General features: G+C 45.9%; 1 protein-coding gene across 14 annotated transcripts in view; it reads right to left on the reverse strand.

Annotated features, from left to right (window-relative positions):
• Nucleotides 1-22593, reverse strand: part of FNDC3B (fibronectin type III domain containing 3B) — a 360686-nt gene that overhangs the window by 58754 nt on the left and 279339 nt on the right. For 11 of the 14 annotated variants that reach the window (XM_008266495.5, XM_008266496.5, XM_008266498.5 and 8 more), the window contains 7 exons: nt 11544-11668; nt 10315-10489; nt 8733-8819; nt 7372-7510; nt 4715-4786; nt 1993-2111; nt 311-416 (listed from right to left, as the gene is read on the reverse strand). In XM_008266495.5, coding sequence (XP_008264717.1) covers nt 311-416; nt 1993-2111; nt 4715-4786; nt 7372-7510; nt 8733-8819; nt 10315-10489; nt 11544-11668 — 823 coding nt within the window. The remainder of the gene's footprint in view (nt 1-310; nt 417-1992; nt 2112-4714; nt 4787-7371; nt 7511-8732; nt 8820-10314; nt 10490-11543; nt 11669-22593) is intronic. The other 3 variants (XM_070072505.2, XM_089330934.1, XM_070072507.2) reach the window with 1 other exon arrangement.

Consider the following 22593-nt stretch of genomic DNA (forward strand, 5'->3'; position numbering starts at 1 on the left):
ACGAATAAAGTTGCAAAATCCCTGCAAAAGATGGGCTTTGCTGAAACTGTCCCTAGAAAAGTGCCCAGGGAAGGGCAGAGGAGGAGCAGCAAGAGCAGCGTCATCAGGAAGAGTAGGATGAGTGACAGCGCTGCGGCTGTCTGGGGACGCAAGCCCAAGTCACACAGGCCAGCGACAATAGGGCGATCGCCAGCGGAGGGAAAAAAAAAAGGTTTTCAGAAGGAAGCTTTGAAACTTAATTACAAAGCCTTATGCCTTAGTCTCCAATAGTTCAAATTATCAATGGTAACATGAAGATTTGCTCACTCACCCCACTCTAAGTGGACTTCTTTGTGCTTTGGTCTACCCAGAACCCTCGGCGGCCGACACTGACCTGGTGCGATGCTTAGTGTGCGAACGGGGAGGCTTTCGGAACACTGCAGGAGGAACACCAGAGACAATCAGCTCTTAGCTACTATGAATTCATCACATCTCTACACCAGCCGGCAAATCCCCCCCGTAACTGTACTATGTCTTGTTTTTCCTTTTGAGAGGCAGAGAGAGAGAGGGAGAGAAAGCAAGAGGGAGTGCTTCTATCTGCTGGTTTGTTTCCCAAATGCCCACAATAGCCAGGACTGGGCCAGACCAAAGCCAGGAGCCAGGATCACAATCCAGGTCACCCACGTGGGCAGCAGGAACTTAAACACTTGAAGCATCACGGCTGCCTCGACATGGGTAGGAAGCTGGACCCGGGAGCTGGAGCCCAGATGTTGAACCCAGGTACCCTGATAAGAGACATGGATGTATTTAACTACTAGGCTAAATGCCCACCCGATTATCCTATCTTTTTACACAAATATTATCTTCATACAAGTGTGCCTGTGTGTTTTAAGTGCGGACATAGACTGCATATAGCCCTGGTTAAAAACAGAAGTGATTCCTTCCGAAGTCAGGTTATAAAGTGTGAGTGCTGCACATCCAAAGCACACGATTATTCTCCTGTAAGCCGACTGAGAAAGACTCTTCATGAGACAGAAGAAAACACAAAATAATGGCTGGATGAAATTTTAAAATGGTGCCATAATTGGCCAACTATTCACATAGAGCAGAAAAGCAAATAGTCAACATTAATCAACAGCGTCTGATATTAACCAGCAGGTTTTGTTAACAAGTAGGATCTGGTTGTGTAGGGCTGAGGGTGTAGAGGTTGATCCTCTGGCTTGAGAGAAGAGAAAGCAAGGCAGAGCCATGCTGCTCAACCAGACTCAATCTCTCTCTCTCTTTCAATGGTTTCAAGCCATAATGTTAAAGATCTCTACAGTGAAAACAACGTTGCCTCTTATCCACTTTTCTGAATCTAAGTTAAAATCACATAGACAATTTTCTCATTTCTAGGACACTTCATGCACATTTGTTAGGCTATTCTGAATCTATGAAAACACCATGTGGTTGGAGCTGCCTCCTGACATGGTAAGTGGCTGGCAGACAACAGGAGAACGACTGCTGCCTACAGATGTGTGTGCTGGGCACTGCACAACAGCCTGTTAACTGTCATCAGACTTATTTGGCTTTTACAACAGTTTTCCAGCAGAGGGCAGTGAAGTGCTTTAAGGAACACACGTCTGAAATTCACCCATGGCTGACAGAAGTAACAGCAGAGATGTGTGGGAGGGCTCCTCTTTCTTGCTCTGATTTCTATACTTCTGTTATCACTGGAATAACTGAGGCATCCCCATTTAATTAATAACTGAGGCACTCCCCATTTAACTAACACAAATTCTAGACAGTTTGCAACCGTCACCTGCAATTAGGCCAATGTCTTCTGAAAAACAACTGACAAACCCACCAGAGCGGGCTGTTCCTGCTCTCTGAGACACTACGTGGACAGCCCTGTTTCTCCTTTCCTGGGGCGGTACCTGGGCAGGTGGTGCCATCAGGTACACCGCTCCACTGCAATTGTACTCTGCCATCCCAGACAGTGTGTGAGAATGGGGCTGCCGGCAGGGAACTGACCTGGCTGTGTCCCCCGGTGCTGATGCAGCATGCTCGGAGCTTGTACAAAGTGCCTGGCTTCAGGTGGGTGAAGGTGTACTCGGTAGCTGATCCGCTGTACGCCACTTCCCACTGATTCGCTGTGAAAGGAGACTCAAATGTAAGTGTATGCTTTCTGAAAACATTTCGTTGGGTTGACTGTCATGGATGACAAGAGGTGCCAGGTGGTTTCCAGGGAAACCGACATCTATTCTTTCTTTCTTTCTTTTTTGACAGGCAGAGTGGACAGTGAGAGAGAGACAGAGAGAAAGGTCTTCCTTTTGCCATTGGTTCACCCTCCAATGGCCGCCGTGGTTGGCGCACTGCGGCCGGCGCATTGCGCTGATCCGATGGCAGGAGCCAGGTACTTATCCTGGTCTCCCATGGGGTGCAGGGCCCAAGGACTTGGGCCATCCTCCACTGCACTCCCGGGCCACAGCAGAACCCGGCGCCCCGACCGGGACTAGAACCCGGTGTGCTGGCGCCACAAGGCGGAGGATTAGCTTAGTGAGCCGCGGCGCCGGCCCATCTATTCTTTCTAAAACAGCAGCCAGGCTCTCTTTCCATTTCCTTTACAAAGTTAAATACTAAAAAAACTATGGATTCATATTCACTACTTGGTGCCATTGGCTTACATATTACTACGTGTGTTGACTAAGGGTATGGACATGGGAAGCCACGCAGGTCTGTAGCTGGCACAAGAGGTGTGGTGAGAGGGCATTGTCACACAAGCTCCAACATGTTGGTGGCTGTGGGAGGTCCTGGGGTCAGCTGGGGAGGCGGCCGCCTGCTTAGCTCTGAGCCTCTGGCAAGAGCGGGTGCTGAGGCATCTCCCTGCTCCTCTCTGGGGTCCACAGCGAGGGCAGTCCTCCTGTCACTGACCGAGGCCATAGGCTAGGGAAAGGCCTGCACTCTTCAGAGCCCCACGTACAAGACAAAGTGCTCAGGAGGCTGAACGAGAAAGACAAGACACCTGGGTGACCCAAGTTACATCTGCTCCTCAGGAGCAAACACAGTGGGTGGCCAGAGCAGCCACATGGTGGACGAGAGTACCACAGGAAGCAGGGGGGTCCTGGGGGCTCCCCCAGGCCTCTGTGATTTGCTCCCCTGGGAGCCATGTTTCCAGCTAGCTACCTTTTTTTTCTTTTTTATTAGACAGGCAGAGTTAGAGAGAGAGACAGAAAGAAAGGTGCCCCCTCTGCTGGCGCACCCCCAAAACGGCCGGCGGCCGGAGCTGCGCCAATCCAAAGCCAGGAGCCAGGCGCCCCCCCCGGCCCCACACACGGGCACCGGGGCCCAAGCACCTGGGCCACCTCCACCCCCCTCTGCCCCCCAACCCCCGGCCACAGCAGAGAGTCGGACCGAAAGAGGAGCAACCGGGACCAGAACCCGCCACCCACACGGGATGCCGGCGCCACAGGCAGAGGACCAACCAAGTGAACCACGGTGCCGGCCCCCCCCAGCTAGCTAGCTACTTTACTAACGCCTTTTACTCCATGACGCTGGTTTAGGAAAAAATGCTTTCACTCTATCCATTCATATTCGACCAGAGTGACTTTCACAAATTCCCTGAGCTGCTTATTAGGTTGGAAGTAGGATAAAGTCACACGCGCCAGGGCCATACAAGAATGGAGAACACTGAAGACCATTATTCCGCTGGTTCAGGTAAGAAAGCCTGTACCGAAAAGGCAAGTGAGGGCGAGGGTGACTGTGAAGTCTGAAGCAGTCACGCACCTGCGCGCTGGCGAAGCCGCTAACGCTGAGGGCAGAATGGCACCTGCCGTGGGAAGGCACGCAGAGCTGTTGGCACACATGTGGCTTTTCTCCCAGGCAGGCTTTCTCATGTACAAAGCTAAGTCCTATTTTTAGCATGGGATATGATTTCAGGTTAAGAACATCTGGGCCCATCTCAAAGAAGTCTCACGTTTTCTGCTTAAAATAGGACCCGTGGGTTTCAAAACCGAAGAAACTCCACCTGGCTGCCATGGTAGAGAAGCAGGGGCAAGTGTGGAGTGGGCACACTTGCTTGTAACGTCACTGGAACTGCTTGCTTTGCCGAACGCGTGCACCACTTTTTAAAAACTGGCAGTTACAGGGATGAGTGCACTGCTGAGGTTAAATGCCATCTAAGTTCTTCCTACTTTACTGTTGGCTGTTAAAGTCTGGCACATTCTATTAGAAGCAAAAACCCGAGAGTTTTTGAAAAGACACTATTCTTGAAGAACAATTTCTGACTATAAATCACAATGGCATGGAGAGGTACTTGAAACGTTTTATAAGCAGTACACCTGTCACTAGCCCATAGCACTACATATTGTTTGTACATTACTGAACCCCTGTACTGCCCATGACTTATCTTTCTGGTTGCTTGCTTCTGATACTTTCTATGCTCTTTAAGAATTTCCAGAAAATAGTGTGGCAAGTTCCAGGAATACAATAAATTTATTCTATAAACCTGGAACTGTGGTTCTAAAAAAACAACATGAGAAATTTTCAAAATGCCAAAAATATGTTTTTCATGCAGACTGTCTGATTTCTGGTATTGTGTTTCAAGGAGAAAAACTATTAATATATGATTGAAGTTTATTCCAATAGCCTTGTTGTTAGAATTAATGACTGCCTTCTATCACTACACAGATGTTTTCTGTATTAGAAAACAGAGCTGGCTACTGGGTTTGTGTAAGACAACAGCCAAAAAGTTTACCTTCAGGGTTTCCATCAGTGATCTCCAGCAAGTACTTGAGAATTTCTGAACCACCAGTGTCCTTTGGAGGCTCTGGAAAGTAAGCAAATGTCTTGTTAGTAATGACAGGGCATTGACCTTTATTGGCAAGTATTACTGGAACATGTAAAACCATACATTTTCCTGTCTTAAATCTGAACTTGCCCAAAAGGCATGATAATTAACTGAATTCACAGCAGTCCTTTCTTGAAAAGCAAACAAATCAGGAAACCCCAAATACTAACAGATTATTCAACGTCCTCAGAGCTAGAAATGTCACAGAGTTAGCATTTATTTAGTGAAACATGAATGCAACTCAAAACAGGAATTGATTTTCCTATAAGACTTATGTTAATGGAATTCCTGTGAGAATTCTGAAGGCAGCCCTTTAATATTTGGTGGTTTTCATGTCCAAGGAAATTTCGTGTTTCTTTTTCTATTATTTTACTCTTTTAAAATTTCACATATTTTATCAGTAACCAGATTCTTTTTGAGAGACGAAGAAAGGGAAGGAGAGAGAGCATATGCTCATTGACAAAATAGATAAGACATGGCAATGGAATTACTCCACTCCTTCCATCCCGATAGCTGCTCTGATTGAGGACGGTACAAAAGCAGGCGTGGCTGGATGGGAACTGGTGCAGGAAGCAGTCAGCGGAAGGTGCCAGGTGAGTCCAGGAGACCCACGGCACCTCCCCCACACATTCCACCAGTGACCCTTTGCCCCCAGGAGCTTTGCTGTCAGAACCGAAAAACAGCTTGCAGTGTAATTTTGTGAAAGGACGGAGAATTTACCTCTACTGCCTCTCCGCTCCCTCTATATTCTCGGACACAAAAGAGATTTTTCTTTTTCTTTCTTTCTTTTTTTTTTTTGACAGGCAGAGTGGACAGTGAGAGAGAGCGACAGAGAGAAAGGTCTTCCTTTGCCAAGTTGGTTCACCCTCCAATGGCTGCCGCGGCCGGCGCATCGCGCTGATCCGAAGGCAGGAGCCAGGTGTTTCTCCTGGTCTCCCATGTGGGTGCAGGGCCCAAGGACTTGGGCCATCCTCCACTGCACTCCCGGGCCATAGCAGAGAGCTGGCCTGGAAGAGGGGCAACCAGGACAGAATCCGGTGCCCCGACCGGGACTAGAACCTGGTGTGCCGGCACCGCAAGGCGGAGGATTAGCCTATTGAGCCATGGTGCCTGCCTCAAAAGAGATTTTTCTAAGAGGCCTTGAGTTTAGCCCACATTTAGGAAATCCATTTCCTCTTTCCTCTAACCCTGCTATTTCCATTGACATACACATACTTCAGTAATAGAGATTTACAACAGTAATCACACGGTTAAATATTACAGCACACAGGTGAACATAACAGTTCAGTGTTGGCAGAACTTTCCAGTATTTTTGAGAAAAAAAGTTCTACGATCTGGCACAAAGCCAATTTAGATTTTTACAGTCTCTTCTTAATTAACCTGTCTTCCAGGAAAACAGATATTCTAATAATTCTGCCTCGGAATTATTAGGTATCCTAATACAGTCAAATGTCTCAGTTTTGGTATTCGATTATGATCTAATAATGTTTAAAATTCCCCTTACATTACTTGGATGCCAAGTAAACCCCTGTTTAGGTGTATATATATTTGCCTATTAGGTTTTAAGGTTCTATGGCATTAGTGAAAATCATACACATATCCTAACAGTTTTATATACAGTTACAAAGCTTTATCAACCTCTTAGCTGCATTCATTTCATTGAAATAGCTACAAAGCAGAGGCAAGCCTTAACTTCCTTCTGTTAGCTACTCCCCAAACCCCATATCAACTTCAATGTGAAAAATTCTTCAAGTTCAAAATTCTGGGCATATACAAACAATAATGAAAACAATGAGGTTCCCATGTCATTTCAAATAAAAATTCTGTACACTAAAATTTAAGATGATATTCCTAAATTTTGAATTTTTTTATAATGTTAACTTTAAAAGTCAACGTTTTTCTATTAAACGGGACTAATTTTTTAGGGCGAACTATTGAAGAATACATATTTGTATATACACATATTTATTTTAAAGATTTACCTATTTATTTGAAAGGTAGAGGAATAAAGAGATACAGAGAGAAAGAGGAGGAGAGACAGAGAAAGATCTTCCATTCACTGGTTTACTCCCCAAAGGTTTGCAACAGCCAGGCCTGAGCCAGGCTGAAGGCAGGAGTCAGGAATCCTTCCTGGTCTCCTCCATGGATGGCAGGGGCCCAAGGACTCCCAGATGTGTTAACAGGGAGCTACAAAAGAAGTGGAGCAGCTGGACTTGACCTGGCACTCTGAAATGGGATGCAGTAGTTGCAAGGGGAGGAAGTTTAACCTGCTGTGCTACAACATTCACCCCTGAATTACATATTTAGATCAGTAACACATTAACAATATAGCACAAAAAAAGGTAATAGAGGAAAATAATAAGGTAAATGAGATAATCCTAAAGTTATCAATTTAAAAATTGTTGCAATTTGTGGAATTCTCAGGGTATTGCTCATATGTGTATTCCAAATGCATCAAAACACAAACAACACAGTCAATCATTTTTCTTGACTTGTCACCATTGAAATTAACCAATTCTTAAAAACCTGTACAAAAAAGAAGTAACAGTGGCAAGAAAACATACCCCATTTGACACTGAAGCCATGAGGTGTGACTGGCCCTTTAACCAGGGGTCTGGTAGGAGGCCCAGGCCTGTCAGGACTTGTGGTACAAACCAAAACTTCACTTGGACAGCTTTTCCCTTCCGTGTTAGAAGCAGTCAGCTGTAACACAACCAAAAAGACATTAACATGCTTTATCAGATGTTACCCCATCACGGTAACTTTTTAACACGGCAAGCTCAAGGCATCCACAAACTCAGATACCAGATACATGCACACACAAATGCACACACATACATTTTCTCTCTCTAAACTCTAGTACTGATTTCAGTGTTTTTTTTTTTTTTTTTTATGGATCACTTAATTCTCTGTAGAGTTGGCTCCTGACCATTTAGAATAAAAACATAAAATGGTTTTAGCTAAAGATTTGTTTTACCCATCCAAGATGACATAAAACGTGTATATTACCAACTGATTCATGCTGTTTTGTGAAAAGAAAATATGGGGGTGGAGGAAAGTAGAGGAAATAACCTCTCGTTTAAGAGTAGGGGAATGCCACCTTGTGGAGAAATGCTAGCAAGATAGCAACGTTTTCATAGGCAGCATCAGTAACAAGGACTTTCTAACTCATCCAAAACTATCTTTTTCCTCAAACGGCCACACCCTCCACTCGATGACTTGACACCTATTCACTGAGTGGTTATCATGAACCAAATAACCCCACATGGCCCCTAAATGAGAAAAGGAAGGGTAGAATCAGAAGACAACCTTCTCCCTCCAAAATGCACTCGGCAGACGAGGAAACATGGTACCGTGCTCAAGATAATAAAAAGTGACACAAGCATACTGGGTTGTTTTTTTTTTTTCTCTTTTTTTTTTTTCCCTTACTGATCGCAAAGTAGTATTCACTATTTTATCTCCAACAGAAAATCCCACTGTGACATAATGTTGGTTGTTAATGACCAATGGCAGGCTAAGTGGGTTGGAGTGAGGATGGGTAAGAGAGAAGAATAAAAATAGGCAGAGAAAAAGATATGGGCAGAAGAGAGCAAAGGAAAATGAGGGTAAAGGAAAACCTGCTTTCCAAAAAGGGCAAAAAAAAAGGGAAGAGAAAGGCGTGAAGCGCAGGTGAGTGACAGGTACACCCAGCATCGGGTCGGGACCTTCCCAGACCAGGGCACTTGGCCACGCTGAAGGTTTCACCCTCAAACACAGATATTAAAAGGAAAGGATAGTACACATTTTATAAATGTTGCTTCAAAAAGGCAAAGTGTTATGTGCTTTAGACACCTGTTAACCTACAGAGTTAATCTGAAACAGGGGATGGTGAAACATGAAACCATTTCGTTTCTAAGGAGTTCAGGTTCCAAAGTGACTGACTCACCCTGAATTTATACTGTGTGCTTCTTTTGAGATTTTTCACAGTACAGGTTAAATCCTCTCCAGTGTATTTTGGGTGGAAAAGGTTATCCTGAAAAGGCAAAGCCAGAAAGAAACATCAGCATCATAAAATCTGGGCACTAAATGTCTTGGTATATGGGATTTTTATATTGCCTCTCGCTTACCATCACCACTGGGCCAGAGGGCTGGCAGCTATCAAAAAAGAGCATCACAGCCCACGGTGTGGTGTGGCTAGCACTCAAGCCATGAATAAAAATTTAACTTCATCACACTGTCATGTCTCCTGGGTCTGGTCAACTATTGGGACAAAACAGTAAGCACTTCTTTAAAAAAAAAATTATCTAACAAAGCTGTCATGGAGAATGCCCCGTTGTGTTGAAGTCTTCACTGTCAAGCTGCATGTGCGATACAATAAACTGTGGCTCAGGTTCCTGCCCACACAGCGTCCTTAGATGGGAGGGCAAACATCCCACTAACTGCTGGTCACACGGAATTCATTCAGTAGCATTTTAGTTCACTTATCCACTCATTCATTCATTTACTCATTCATTCATTCAGCTGTCTAGTACTAAGGAGCACTTCTATGTGTCAGGGTCTCCTCTAGGCTCTGGGGATTCAGCACCGCCCAAGATCACACAAAGCCTTGTCCACAAGGAGCAGACACGCACTGGAGAAAGCAACTTCAAAACAGCCCAAATATACACATAAAGCTCGTCACGTGGGATTAGGTGCTAACTGGCAAAATCCAGACATGGAAAAGATGTAGCGTGCTGGACCCGTGAGGCCCTGCTTTCTACAGCCCAACAGGCTGATGAACAAGGCAGCCGACACGGCTCTTTGAATTCAGATTCACCACAATTAAAATTCAGTCCTGTAGGCCTGCACGCCGTATCTCAAGGGCTCACTAGGCACACGTGTCCGGGTGCCGCCTACTAGACAGCAGAAACCGCAGAACGTTTCCACCACCGCAGAGACTTCTATTGGACAGTGCTGTTCTATGGGGTGGCTGGGGAAGGGCCGTCCGGAGACCTGGAGGGGGTGAGGGAAGTGAGTCAAGCTGACAGGAAGGAGATTCTAGCCAGAGGGCACAGGAACGGAGCTCCCCGGGAAGAAACCAGGGCCTTGAGGGCAATGGAAGGGCTCTGGGCAGAGCAGTGGCGACTCCAGCTAGTATTTCCCAGATCACACAGGCTCTGTGTGGGGAACAGACTGTAGCGTAGTAAGGGTGAAGTCAGGGGTGAGAAGCCTCGCCACAGCCTAAGGTGAGATGAGAGGAATGGCTCTAGGGATGGTGAAGAAGGAGTAATCTCTGCATAATTTCTGGAGGAAGATGTAAAAGGATTTGCTGAGTGATTACATACAGGGTCAAGGACAGCGAGGGTCTTGGCTAAAAGAATGGGGAGGCCATATCCTGAGGTGGGGAAGAGTAGGCTGCTGTCGGCAGCGGGGGAACTCGGAGTCGGGTTTGGAATGAGATCACTAACTGAATTTCATGGTGCCCTCTAGTTATAACAATACGGACTTACGGAGAATGCATCCAAGGCTATAAAATCTGCAAAACTTACATTTTCGTCCTCCTGAATTTCCAGGGTGTAGGTAACCACTTCCTCGGGTGAACAGCCTTCTGGCTTGTTCCACTGCAAGGTGACCCATGTGACGCCAGCTCGAACAAGCCTTGGTGCTGAGGGCATCTGGGGGATGTTCCCTAGTGTGTAGCATACCACCTCCTGGCTGTAACCGCTGTGGAGAAATGACCACAGTGAGCCCCGCAGTGAAGAGGCCCGGCCTTCTGAAAGAGGGTGGCTAGGCCTACCTGCTGCCCTGGGTGCTTGGCGTGGGAAGTCTGGGGACTAACGGGCTCAGCGGGCAAATGCAGGCAGGGATGCTTTGTGATGGTCCCTGCCACCACTTCCAGTTCGCCCTATTTCCCCCCAGAGCTGATGGAAAAGCACACCAAGCTGTAGCACGAAACACTTCAGGACTTACTTTCCTTGCAAAAGCACTGAACACAAAGCACAGCACAGTACAACGCCTATCAAACTGTGAGCCACGCCCACTAAGGAGTCTTCAAATCACCATGAGCACACATAATTATCTGTTGATGAAATAGATGATCTACAAAGACATGCACAGTGCTGTTGTTTGAAAGTCTGTGGATGTTCCTAATTCTTCAAAAAAAAAAAAATTCTGGAACCACAGAAGTCTTTCCAACCTGTGAACTCTAAAACCACATGGCTATCCCTTAATCAAGAGTTGCGTAGCCAAGTGGAAGGAAGCAGGCCTCTTCAAAGCCTCTCCACTCAACTGACGCCTGCCTATGCACCTGCTCTGGTCCCAGCAGCCTGGGACCTGCAGTGGCGCCCCAGAAGACCAGATTCTCTCCAATCCTCTGAGTGTGTGCCCTGGGCTTCCCAACAAATGGCTGGCCCTGTACCCCTTTCTCTGTGTCAAGAAACACCCCCATCACTGGAAAAGGCAACTGAATGAAGAGCTTGCTCAAGTGATGAAAGAAAAGGGCACGCCATCTGCAACAGGAAAGCCCTGAGAGGAGTTCCTTCCAGAGCTTGCTCGGTTGGCTTCATATTGGTCCTCGGTGGGGCTTTGGCGACCCAGCCATGAGACTGCACAGGAGCCCCAGGGGCACATCTGCCCTCTGACTAGGAGTCCCTCTGGGAAAATCTCTAGTTAGCTCAGCGTGGAGGCAGGAGTTCCTGCACACCTTCCAGCAACGTGGGCCAAGGCTCCACATCTGCAGCCATAGTTTGAAGGGTAAGGACAGGAGGAAGCGGTGTACCTGGTGCCGATGTCATTCCGGGCGGCCAGCCGGAACGTGTACCCCATCGCCGGACAAAGCTTTGTCAGCTTGCAGTGCTTCTGGCTCCCGAAGAAGCACTGTCTGAAACCACTGTTTCTTTTTCCCTAAAATAAAACAATGACAATATTTTTTAAAGCAAATAGTAATTTCCTAGTTTAGATGAAGAAAAGAAAGCAGATGAGGCAGTGCCCCGGGCACACCTCAAGCGCCTGCAGTGAAATCTCACCCTTAATGTAATGCACCCTTGGGAACTCTGACCGGTTCAGGGAGCTCATGTGTCGTTAAGGTGTTTCCTGGTTACAAAGTAAGAAAGTTTCTGCCAAGCCCAACGTGACAGTCCAGGGAGGGCTCATGCTTTCTTTTTAAAAAACTTATTTATTTATTTGAAAGGCGCTAAGATAGAGGGAGAGGGAGCAGTCTTGCAACTGCTGGTTCATTCCCCAAATGCCTACAACAGCCTGGGCTGAGCCAGCCCAAAGCCGGGAGCCTGGAACTCCATCCAGGACTTGCATATGGGTGGCAGGGCCTCAAAAGCTTGGATCATCCTCGACTGCCTTCCCTGGCACACATTAGTAGACAGCTTGGTTGGAAGCATAGTAGCCAGGACTAAAACAAGCACTCAAACATGGGTTGCAGGTGTCCTAAGTGGCAGTTTAACACATTGCACTGTGATGCTGGCCCTACACTTCTTTTTATTTGTTTGAAAGGCACTGTTAACAGAGAGAGAGAGAGAGAGAGAGAGAGAGAGAGAGAGAGAGAATGAATGAATCTTCCATCCGCTGGTTCACTCCCCAAATAGCAGCAACTACCGGGGCTGGGCCAGGCCAAAGCAGGGAACCTGGATTTCCTTCCAGGTCTCCAACATGGGTGCAGGGGCCCAAGGACTTGGGCCATCTTCCACTGCTTTCCCAGGCACATTGGCAGAGAGCTGGATCAGAGGTAAAGCAGCCAAGACTGGAATCTAATTCCCATATAGGATGCCAGTGTCACAGGTGGTGTCTTAACCTGCTCCACAATACTGTCCCCAAGATCACACCTTCTATGACAACTGAATGCGACACACACAAAGCCCCCTCTAGCCCCATCTCTTCTCTCCCTCCACTCAAGGCCACCAATCCCTCACACTTACATTCTAGCTGACAGGGTGTTGCTCACTGACCCCTAAATACTGGTCCCTTGCCTTTCAATTATCCTTATCCGCATCTGCGGTCCTCCTGGCAGTGCTTTGGGAGCTCCACCAATGCCTGCAGGGTTGAACTTAGTGTTCGATGAGCACACGGGGAGAATTCGCTGATGACTAGCACAGTCACTCTAAGTGTCTTAGGATAAATCTGTTTTTAATGTCTCCCTAGCCTTACCTGACACTCAAGCTTCCTCAAAATAAAAACAAAACACTCCAGTGGGGACTTTTTAGAGACCCATAAATAAGGAATCCTCCTATCAGCAGTCTGCTGGAAAGGTATTTCTCACCCATAGTCCATGTTATCTTATTATCTTACCCAGTTCAAGCAAAAGAAAACCACCTGCTAGTGCTGAATGGAGCTTAGCACTGTAACCAGTCAGGCCCAGGGCCTTCCTTCAGGCCTGTCTAAAGCCCTCCACTTACTGTAGAAAGGATGCAGCAAGCACAAATTTAAGCCTCTTTCTTCTTGAAACAGGCCTCCACATACTCACCAGGAAAACACATTCCTGAAGTTGAATAACAATCCAATAAACATGCAGCTGGTGGACAAGTTAAAAACAACCACACCACACTGATCCTCAAACTCCCCCCTCCTCCAGCCCATCTCTGTCCCAAGCAAGATGGCGCCTTTTCTGAGGGAAGGGAGTGCAAGTCCTATTGGTCTTTCAAATTCAAAGTTCCTTTCATCAAGGGTTCCAAGTGCATTCAGGTACAACCCTGAGGTTGGAAAGACAGGAAAATACAACGTTTTTCAGTTGCTGCTGGAGCCAAATCTCCGTGTGGCTGGCATATCAAGCCCTTCTGCTTACTTTAACCTTGAAGTGTTAAGGTTGATGCAGATGATTTATTCATAGAAAAACTGTTTACGCATACATTAGCATAACTACAGCCAGTGTCTGATTACGAGCTCAGCAGCTCAGGAGTCCTGGATGTTTTGTATCCGTTTCAGGCTGCAGCACCATCTACCTTCTTTCCTCCTCTATTTCTGAACTCAGAGTAAACAGTGCAAGAAAGGCACATCCTGCGGCCGCGGAAGCTCTCATCCCTTCCAAACCCAGTCCTGGCTCCCCTTCAATGCCTCGTTTTTCCTATTTCTTTGTTTGGTCTCCTTTGCCCATTTCTGGTGCTTAGAACTACAGCCAGTAAATAAAAGCCAGTCTGTTCCTCACTAGGTTAATTTGCTTTAATATGGTGAAAACCAGACTGTCTGTGGCTTAAATCAGAAAAAGAATAGGGCAGCATCCACCCTGGGAACTAGACTTTCCTTTCAGAATCTCCAAATCACTGGAGAACTGGAGGGAGAGGCTTTATGTGACCTCTGACACGCTGTATTATATAGCTAACTTGTAAAATTTTCTAATTCATTATCAGGAAAAAAAATCTCTAAATCGACTCCAACTTGTATAGAGAAGGCATGCCAAATTTCCTATCTCAATACTTTCTAATACATATTCCTCCATGCCTGGAACTTAGGATCAGGTGGAAAGGTTAGAGCTGTTGGGCCTTTGGAACCTGTTTCAGAAACAGTATCTGTGGATTCTGGAGGCAGGGCTTACTGGGTAATTTTTAGACGTCACAGAATAAAGCCCAAATAAGGGAAAGTGGGTTAACAAAAATACTTCAGACATAAGAGAAATTTTGGAATAAAGCAAAATATTCACATACAATATGGGATTTAATATTAAAGGGATATCTGGAAGAAAAAATTAATATGCACAAAAGTCATCTCAGAGCAAAAGTGACCTCCAGCTGACAGGTCGGCAAATGGCGATGGCGCAGGTCACTGCCGCAGGTGATGCAATCTTAGTGGCATGCCTGGCACTGTCCTTTACCTGTGCTGGGTGCTCAGTTGGCTCTGGGGAGAAGCATTAGAGCAGGAACATGTTCAAAGGTACAGAAGATTTGGAGAATCCGTTTGCAAGCCAAGAAGGATCCCAGCTTGTAAACAGCATTTATAAATAAAACATTAACCAGTTCTTTAAAAAAAAAAAAAAGCTAATGCTTTGGAAGATTCCTATGAATGGACAGGAGTGCTAATGTGAATGTTTATCACTGTGTATCAGAAATTAGACATCTCCAAGCCATTACTGTCAGTGAAGTTTTTACAGATGGTAAATTATAACTTCCCTGTTTTATAGGTATTGTGGCTCCAAATGATTCTGAAAGATGAAAATCTACGGCACGTTTCCAATTCCAATAAAATCCGATTTAAACTATTCAGGAGTGCCGAGATGTGCTAACTTCAGGAAGCCTGCTTCTTTAATCATCTGAAGTCAGCCTTATGCAAAGTTCCCTCCTGAAACACGACCCTAACAGAAGTGGGTAATCAGGACCGCTGTTCAGACTGGCTGGCTTCAATAAAATGTCAAACATGAGCAGGAGGGGAGCAGTGCAGTCCTAGCCTGATCCCGATCAGCCACTGCTTCTGGAGGGGCACGCGCTGTGGAAGAGGAGGAGAGGAGCTGAAGGGCTAACTGGGCCCAGGAGCTGGCTGGTCCCTAAGGAAGGAGCTGGGGCCCGGATCCTCTGAACACTGGTAGATCTGGCATGCAGCACCTGAGCAGCAGATTACACCCTCTCTCTGCTGAGTGCTGGACTTCCTGTTTCCAGTGGGGAAGGAAGAAAAAACTGAACCCAATTAGAGAAATTGGTGAGAGGAGGCCTAAAGACCACATCTTGGTCATTTTGGGGCAAACTTAGCCACTGGGCTACTGACCTCATTGGAAACGAACCAATATAAACCCCAGTCACGTTCTGGCCTGACTTCTCCGCTGCCAGCATCTGTGAGCCAAAAAAGGGCATTCAGGCCTCACTGGCTTGCTTCCACTTCGCCATCTCAGGCATGCCCAAATGCTTGTTTCTGCAGCTCACACAGTTCACTCAAGGGCAAGGTTAATCTCCGACAGAATGTGAAGAAATCTTAGAGTACAAACCAACAGATAAACTTTGAGGCGCTCAACTTGGCAGGGGTGACATACTACAAACCTGGGTTGTTTCCTTTTCCAAACTGAGTCTGTCCCTTCTCACCCCATGGAGCCCTAATCTACCATGATCCCCCACCCAGACCCAGCCCGAGAGCCCCCACTGATCACCTTGGGGAATGGTTTTCCACCAGGGCTCACGGGGTTTGTCCTCCACTGCTGGACAAAGCTGCTCTCCAGGAAAGCCTGGACTTCCCGCTGGCTGGCTGGTGTACACGGCATGGAAGGGATCAGCCCTCCCCCAGTCCTGGTGCCTAGTGCTGCCTCTTTCTCAACATAGGACAAAAATAAATCGTGCTGGGTTGGCTGCTCTGCCTCCCCTGCAGTGTCACCATGACTGTGTTTACCAGAATTCATCTGGCCTAGGCTGGGCAACTTGGCAATCTGAACAATTTTGGCAAGCAGGTGCCTCTCTCCATTTCTAGATCCATGCACTAAAAGCGGTCAACATCTTTGGGGGGAAGCCAGCCATCTAACACCTGGCATACTGCACAGCCTGTCAGCATTTGACTCTCTGCTCAATCCTCATTCTCACTTGCTTGTTGACAAGTCCTAAAAACAATGACAGTTGAGCTAGGGCTCTCCATCATACTTGATTCCTGCTAAATCCTGCCATGCTGTGAGGGAGCCCCAGGTTTTATGAAAAGGCCACACAAGGTGGGATGCCAGCCAATTACAGTGCCAGTATTTCATATGCGTGCCAGTTCAAGTCCCAGCTGCTCCACCTCCAATCCAGCTCCCTACTAATATGCCTGGGAAAGCAACGGCAAATGGCCCTAATACTTGGGCCCCTTCCCCCACATGGGGGACCCAGATGGAATTCCTACCTCCTGGCTTCAGCTTGCCCCAGCCAGCCCCAGCCCAGCAATTGTGGCCATTTGGAAGTGGATCAGTAGATAGCAGATCTCTCTCGCGCGGCTGGTGCTATGGCACAGTGGGTGAGGCTGCCACTTGCAATGCTGGCATCCCATATGGGTGCCAGTTCGAGTCCCGGCTGCTCCACTTCCGATCCAGCTAGTAGAAGATGGCCTGAGTCCTTGAGTCCCTGCAGCTGTGTGGGAGATCCGGAAGAGGCTCCTGGCTCTGGTGCAGCTCCAGCCATTGCGGCCAGCTGGGGAATGAACCAGCGGATTGAAGACCCCTCTCTCTCAGCCTCTCCTCTCTCTGTGTAACTCTTTCAAATAAATAAATAAATATTAAGGAAAAAAAAGATCTAACTCTCCCTTTCAAATCTTAAAAAATAAAAAAGGCCACATGGGTAGCCCCAGATAGGCTCTGCCCAGAGCCAGGCAGCACTGCTGTCTAGGACTTGAGAGTGAAGACACCCAGCAGATCCCAGCCCCAGGCAATGGGCCCTCCTAGCTAAGACTCCAGACATCACCATCACCAGGCACAGACCAGCCATTCCCCAGCACCCAGTACAGAGCCTTCAGGCCAGAACCCATGAGCACAGCACCAGCTCTGCTTTAATCTGCTGTGTTTTCAGGCGGTTTGTTATGAAAAACACTCGTCCACTGACGTCCATGTAGTAAGAAGTCCAGCAAACTTGAATACATTCCTCCTTCACTATGAACAGGCAGGAGGGAGGTGTGGAACGTGATGCCAGCACATGAAGCAACTCTCTAGCGTTTGCCTGAATAAAGGGCTCCATCTCTGACACGCATTTAGGACATGCCTTTTCCCTCTAAGCCACCTGACAAAGTAAGGCTCTCCCTGAGTAGATCCAAAAAATTGCTTTTGTGGCAGCCAAACATAATCAGAGTCCTCGATGACAAAGATCACCCAGACTGTCAATCAACAATAGTGCAGTTACTTCATCTTATAGAGCTACCTTTTAGACTGAATTACAATTTTTAATAATGCTATCCTTAAACTTAGAGAAACTTGAGATTCTGAAATTTAGATACATAATGGGTTTGGGGGATGGTTTAGATACGGCATTGCCTAAACCACAGGAGTCAACAAATAAAAGAACTTCCACCTGTGACCAGTTTCCATCCCTCTCTGGGTGTTTCCTTACAAACATATTATGGCAGACAGCTCCAGAGGAGAGGCTAACTTACAGATGAATCTGCCTATTTGAAAACTGGTAGCAACCTTTTAAAAAGCATTTTTTTCAGCTCATAAAATGCAACTAATCCTGAAAGTAAAAAATGTTTAAAAATGACCTGTGTTGCTTGCATTAATTTATGAAACTGAACAATTGAAAACAAAAACTCGAGTCAGTTTTTCTTCTTATGAACTTACTGTCCTCAGTACTTGAGATAATGAACCCTCTAAACGGGCTGGTTTCCCATTTAGGAACTTAACACATGCATGGCCAATTCCATACATGTAACACACACACCCCCAAATCAGTTTGGGCTATAGTGTTTCTTGCAAGAGTAATGCTGTGGGGATGCGGTCACTCTGGCTGACATTTCTAACTACCCTGGCAGTAACAACACGCCAGTGAGTATTTCCAACAATACTGGCATTAACAGATGATGTTGGCTGGTATTTTCAATTGCAATCACATTAATAGATTGGCAATGATCCTTCCAGTTCCTCTTTATAATGGCTTCATTCCTGGCCCAAGGATGAAGAGTGGCCAACCTAAGATGCCAGGATCCAAGGCAAACTGGTTCCCTTTTCCCATGTGACTGGTATTGTTTCTCATGTTTTCTTACTCTGTGGCCTCTTTCCATTTCCCTTTGGGTCTTACAGGTTCTTTCGTGTCTTGCTGAGCTGCCCTTACAAGGTTTGATAATGGCCTGCTAAGTAAGTTAGCTGAATCTGGTTATCACATCAGGTGAATCTGGTTATCACCTGCTTGCGGCCCATGGCTGCTGGATCCAGACATAGGCTGAGTAATTCTGGGCTGGGCACTCTGAAACAGCACAGTTCAACCTGGCAGAAACGGCAACAATAAATCAAATAAAAAAAATAAGGGCCCTGGCCAACTGAACTACTGCCAGGCTCAAAAGATTTAGTCTGCTAGCGCGCCTATATTTAGAAGTTGTTCCAACACTGGCCAGCCCTAGGCAACATCAAAGATAAATGCTGGCTTGAGAAATAAAAGAGCATGTGTCTATTCAACATAACCATATATAAGAAGGGGTTCAGGACAGGGAGGTGGGGACACTGCCCATCTCAGTGGATTCAGAAGCTCCTTGTGCCAAACCCCTCCATTCCCACAGTGAGGCCTCTTTCAATTTATTGAGCACTCTGGCACAGAGGAGCCTGCAAGGTAAAAGGGGGCCGATGGTTTGTGGTTGCATGGTGCTAAACAAACACTGCACACATTTCATCCCCTGGCACACTAGTTGTTCTGTTAGTGGAAGAGGCCTGGAAACCAGAAATAATCCAGGATTATCACCAGGTCCTATGATTTAAACAAACCAACCTAATTTTCCTATGCGTCTCTCCAAACACTGGGGTTCATCTGGTGTCATGTGCTGTGATAAGATCAATGTGTGCAGACCTCCCAGGGAAGGGAGAGGTGAGAGCAGAGAATGTAAATTTAGGATACATTTAGAGATGAACTTGGGGAAGGGCGGGCTTTGTGCACCTACCTAGCCAAGGCCCAAAGCAGTGGTCTTCCAGCTGGCAGCCAGCAGGCATGACAAACACAAGATGATCAATCGGGTGCCAGGGATCAAGATGGGTATTTGTGATTCAGCCTTAGACAGAAGCTCTCCCAGGTCTGCTCCCAAACACACCTCACAAATGGTAATAAGCAGGGAGAGAAGCTGCTTCCAACATGTGATATCTGGGGCTGAACAGCTTTCAACCCAGCTGTGGCACTTCAGGGCCCCTCTGAGTTACCAAATCCTTCCTGGCCCAGTCTCCTCCAAGGGCAGCTACACAGGGGGAGGTGAGTCCTCTGGCTCTGTGATGCAGCAGTGAAGGTCCAGGATGAGCCGGGTCCCGGAATCAGTGTAGACAATCATGAGACAGAAAGTGTCCGATGGATGCAGTGCTAAATGAACCCAGGGCCACACTCCTCAGTCCCCACAGAGCAGTCACTGAGAATGACCAAAGATTGCTTGGGCCTGGGCAGTGGTCCCATCCCACCATATTCCAGCCAGACAGTGGCACTGGTTGGGGAATGGAAGCCTACCTTCCTGATTTTTTTCACGGAACCAGCACACTGTTCAAACAGAGCCATGTGGCACCTCACAGAGAGCCAACCAGGCTCTCAGCAAGGTTTCTTATGCCCCTGCAGGACCCAGGAAGTCACTCTGCACTGATGCTGCAGTTCCCTCCAATCCGAGAATGCTGCTCATCGCCCCAGAAGAGCCCCAGTCATCACATTCACAACTCATACCAGGAAATGTTCTCGGAGATTATCAACCCGAGCGACACAGCACTCTGATTAATAAGTAAATTACCATTTTCCTCTCTGGGGCCAGCTCAGTCAGTCAATGAGTGAAGCTGCCTCCTCTTGCACTGGCCGGCCCACAAGACACAATCTGGGGCCAGCTCCCCGCCCCGCGAGGGTTCTGCAACATGACCGCTGGGCTGACCTGGTCTAGTTGCTAATATTCCCTGGGGCCTCGTGGGCTCTACCTGCTGCTCGCCCTTTCTGCTGTCGACTTCAAATTATGCTCATCTAGCTTCCCATGGTATTTATTTCATCCTTAGTCCACTGTGTTGTGCAGCTGTGTTGGTTCATTAGTCACCAGGAAAACCCGATATGAACTTCCTTTTGGGCTAGCTGAGTCACATGTGAGGACGCTTCCTCAGAACTCCACTGGTTACATTCCCACAAAGCTACTTTTCTGGCTCTTCTGCATATTCCCTGTATGTCCTGCCCAGTAGCTAAGCTAAGAGCAAATTGATACTTATATATAGCATCGACATCAGTTTTTGTTTAGTTCAAAATAACAACACTAACCCCAGGGCTCCTGTTTAAATTCCTGAGAGAAGAATGTTCTATTTCCTTCATTTCCTCTTAAGTGTTGACTTTTTTTTTAACCCCTGACCTTAATATCTGCTTGGGCAGATTTACACTAAACACATGGAATAATCAGTATACTGAATATGAGGACCATTAAGTCAGCTACTGCCCAAGTTATCTCATTCAATCTTAAGTATCAGTGGGATAACTGACTGAATTATTTCAAGAAGAGAGGCTGAGGCTCAGTGGCTACAGGACTTGCACAGGGCACCAGGACCACTCAGCGTGTGGACACTATTAATCCAGGTTTCCACTGATCGTCACTATCAATATGAATCCGAGCAAGATCTGAGAAGATCTGCATTTGTTCAGAGTAACTGCCTATAACAGCACTAGTCAGTATTTTGTATGGCACCAATTAAAACAACATCTGAGACTACAACTTATAAGCTGTTGACATAAATACTTCCTTTAGACAACTCACTATCTTTCCTTTTTAAAAATAGTATTTCACTCCATTTATTTTCAGCTACATTTTCTTGTTAATGCCTTAGTAAGCTCTTACAGTTCTGTTGACAGAATTTTTGAGTATATTTCAATTTATTCCTAGGTAACATATTTTTTATACCACTGAAATGTTACTCATTTTTAATTTTATGTTGAAATATTTTCAAGTAAACTGACCTTACACCTTAAATATTTCAGTATATATTTAAAAGATAACATTGTCACATTTAATAAAAATCCTTAAAAGGTCATTTATAATAAAAAATAAAATAGTCAATAAATATAAAAAGGGATTCAAGCTTATTATCAGTCAGGGAAATATAAATTAATAAGACAAAGAGCTAACTTGCACAAATATTATATTGGCAGAAACTTTAAGATCTGATATCCAGTGTTAGAAAGGATGTAGAGCACTGAAACTCTAATACATTGCTTTGGGAAAGCAATTCAGTATTATATGAGGTGACTTCAGAAAGTTCACTAAAAAGTGGAATTAGAAGCCAAGTTTACCTCAGTGCAAAAAATTCTTGAAATCCATGCATTATTTTTTTCATAGTATGCATTTTTCAAAAACTTCTTGAAGACTCCTGGTGGGCATGGATTTCAAAATTTCATCAGCCAAAATAAACTTATCCTTTGATTCCGACTTGCATGAACACTCTGTACTAACAGTAAAACTGCAGGTGCAAATACCTGAATTCTTTTACCACCGCTAGATAACTCCCTAACAGAGACGCACATGAGAACCAAGAGACACATGCAGTGATGCTCATACCAGGACTGTTTCTAATAGGAAGTCTGAGAGCACTCAAATGTCTCTCAATACTAGGACAAATTATGATACATAAACTTCTGGAATAATACACAGTAGAGTTAAATGAATAAATTTAAACTCTTGTAACTACATGGATTAGTCTCATAAATTTTCTAACAGTAAGGAGTGGGCACTGTGGTACAGCAAATTCAGCCACCACTTGGAATGCTCCCATCTCCCTTATAGGAGTGCAGGTTCCAGTCCTGGCTACTCTGCTTCTGATCCAACTCCCTGTTCATGCACCTAGGAAGTAGTATTTGAGTTCTTGTCATTCATATGGGGGATCTGGATGGAGTTCCTGGTTCCTGCCTTCAGCCTGGCCTAGTCCCAGCTATTGTGGCCATCTGGGGGAATGATCCAGTGGATGGATGACATCTTTCTCTCTGTCAAAGTGCCATTCAAATCAACAAATAAATCTTAAAGAAAAATAACCACCTATCTTGAGAAAAAAAAATTTTAACAATGAGAAATGAGACTCAAAATAACACAGTGCATCTGTTAATATCAAGTTTAAAAACCAATGTTTGCCATTTATTTTCAAATGGCTCAACAAGTAGAACATATTTGTGCATCCATCTCTTGAGGTATAAAGAAAGCATAAAATGTTAACTGCAACTGGGAATGTAGATGAAGAGTTACCCCTGACCTTAATATCTGCTTGG

This window comes from Oryctolagus cuniculus, chromosome 4, assembly GCF_051225735.1.
Source record: "Oryctolagus cuniculus isolate XC-2025 breed Fujian yellow rabbit chromosome 4, ASM5122573v1, whole genome shotgun sequence".
Classification (NCBI taxonomy): domain Eukaryota; kingdom Metazoa; phylum Chordata; class Mammalia; order Lagomorpha; family Leporidae; genus Oryctolagus; species Oryctolagus cuniculus.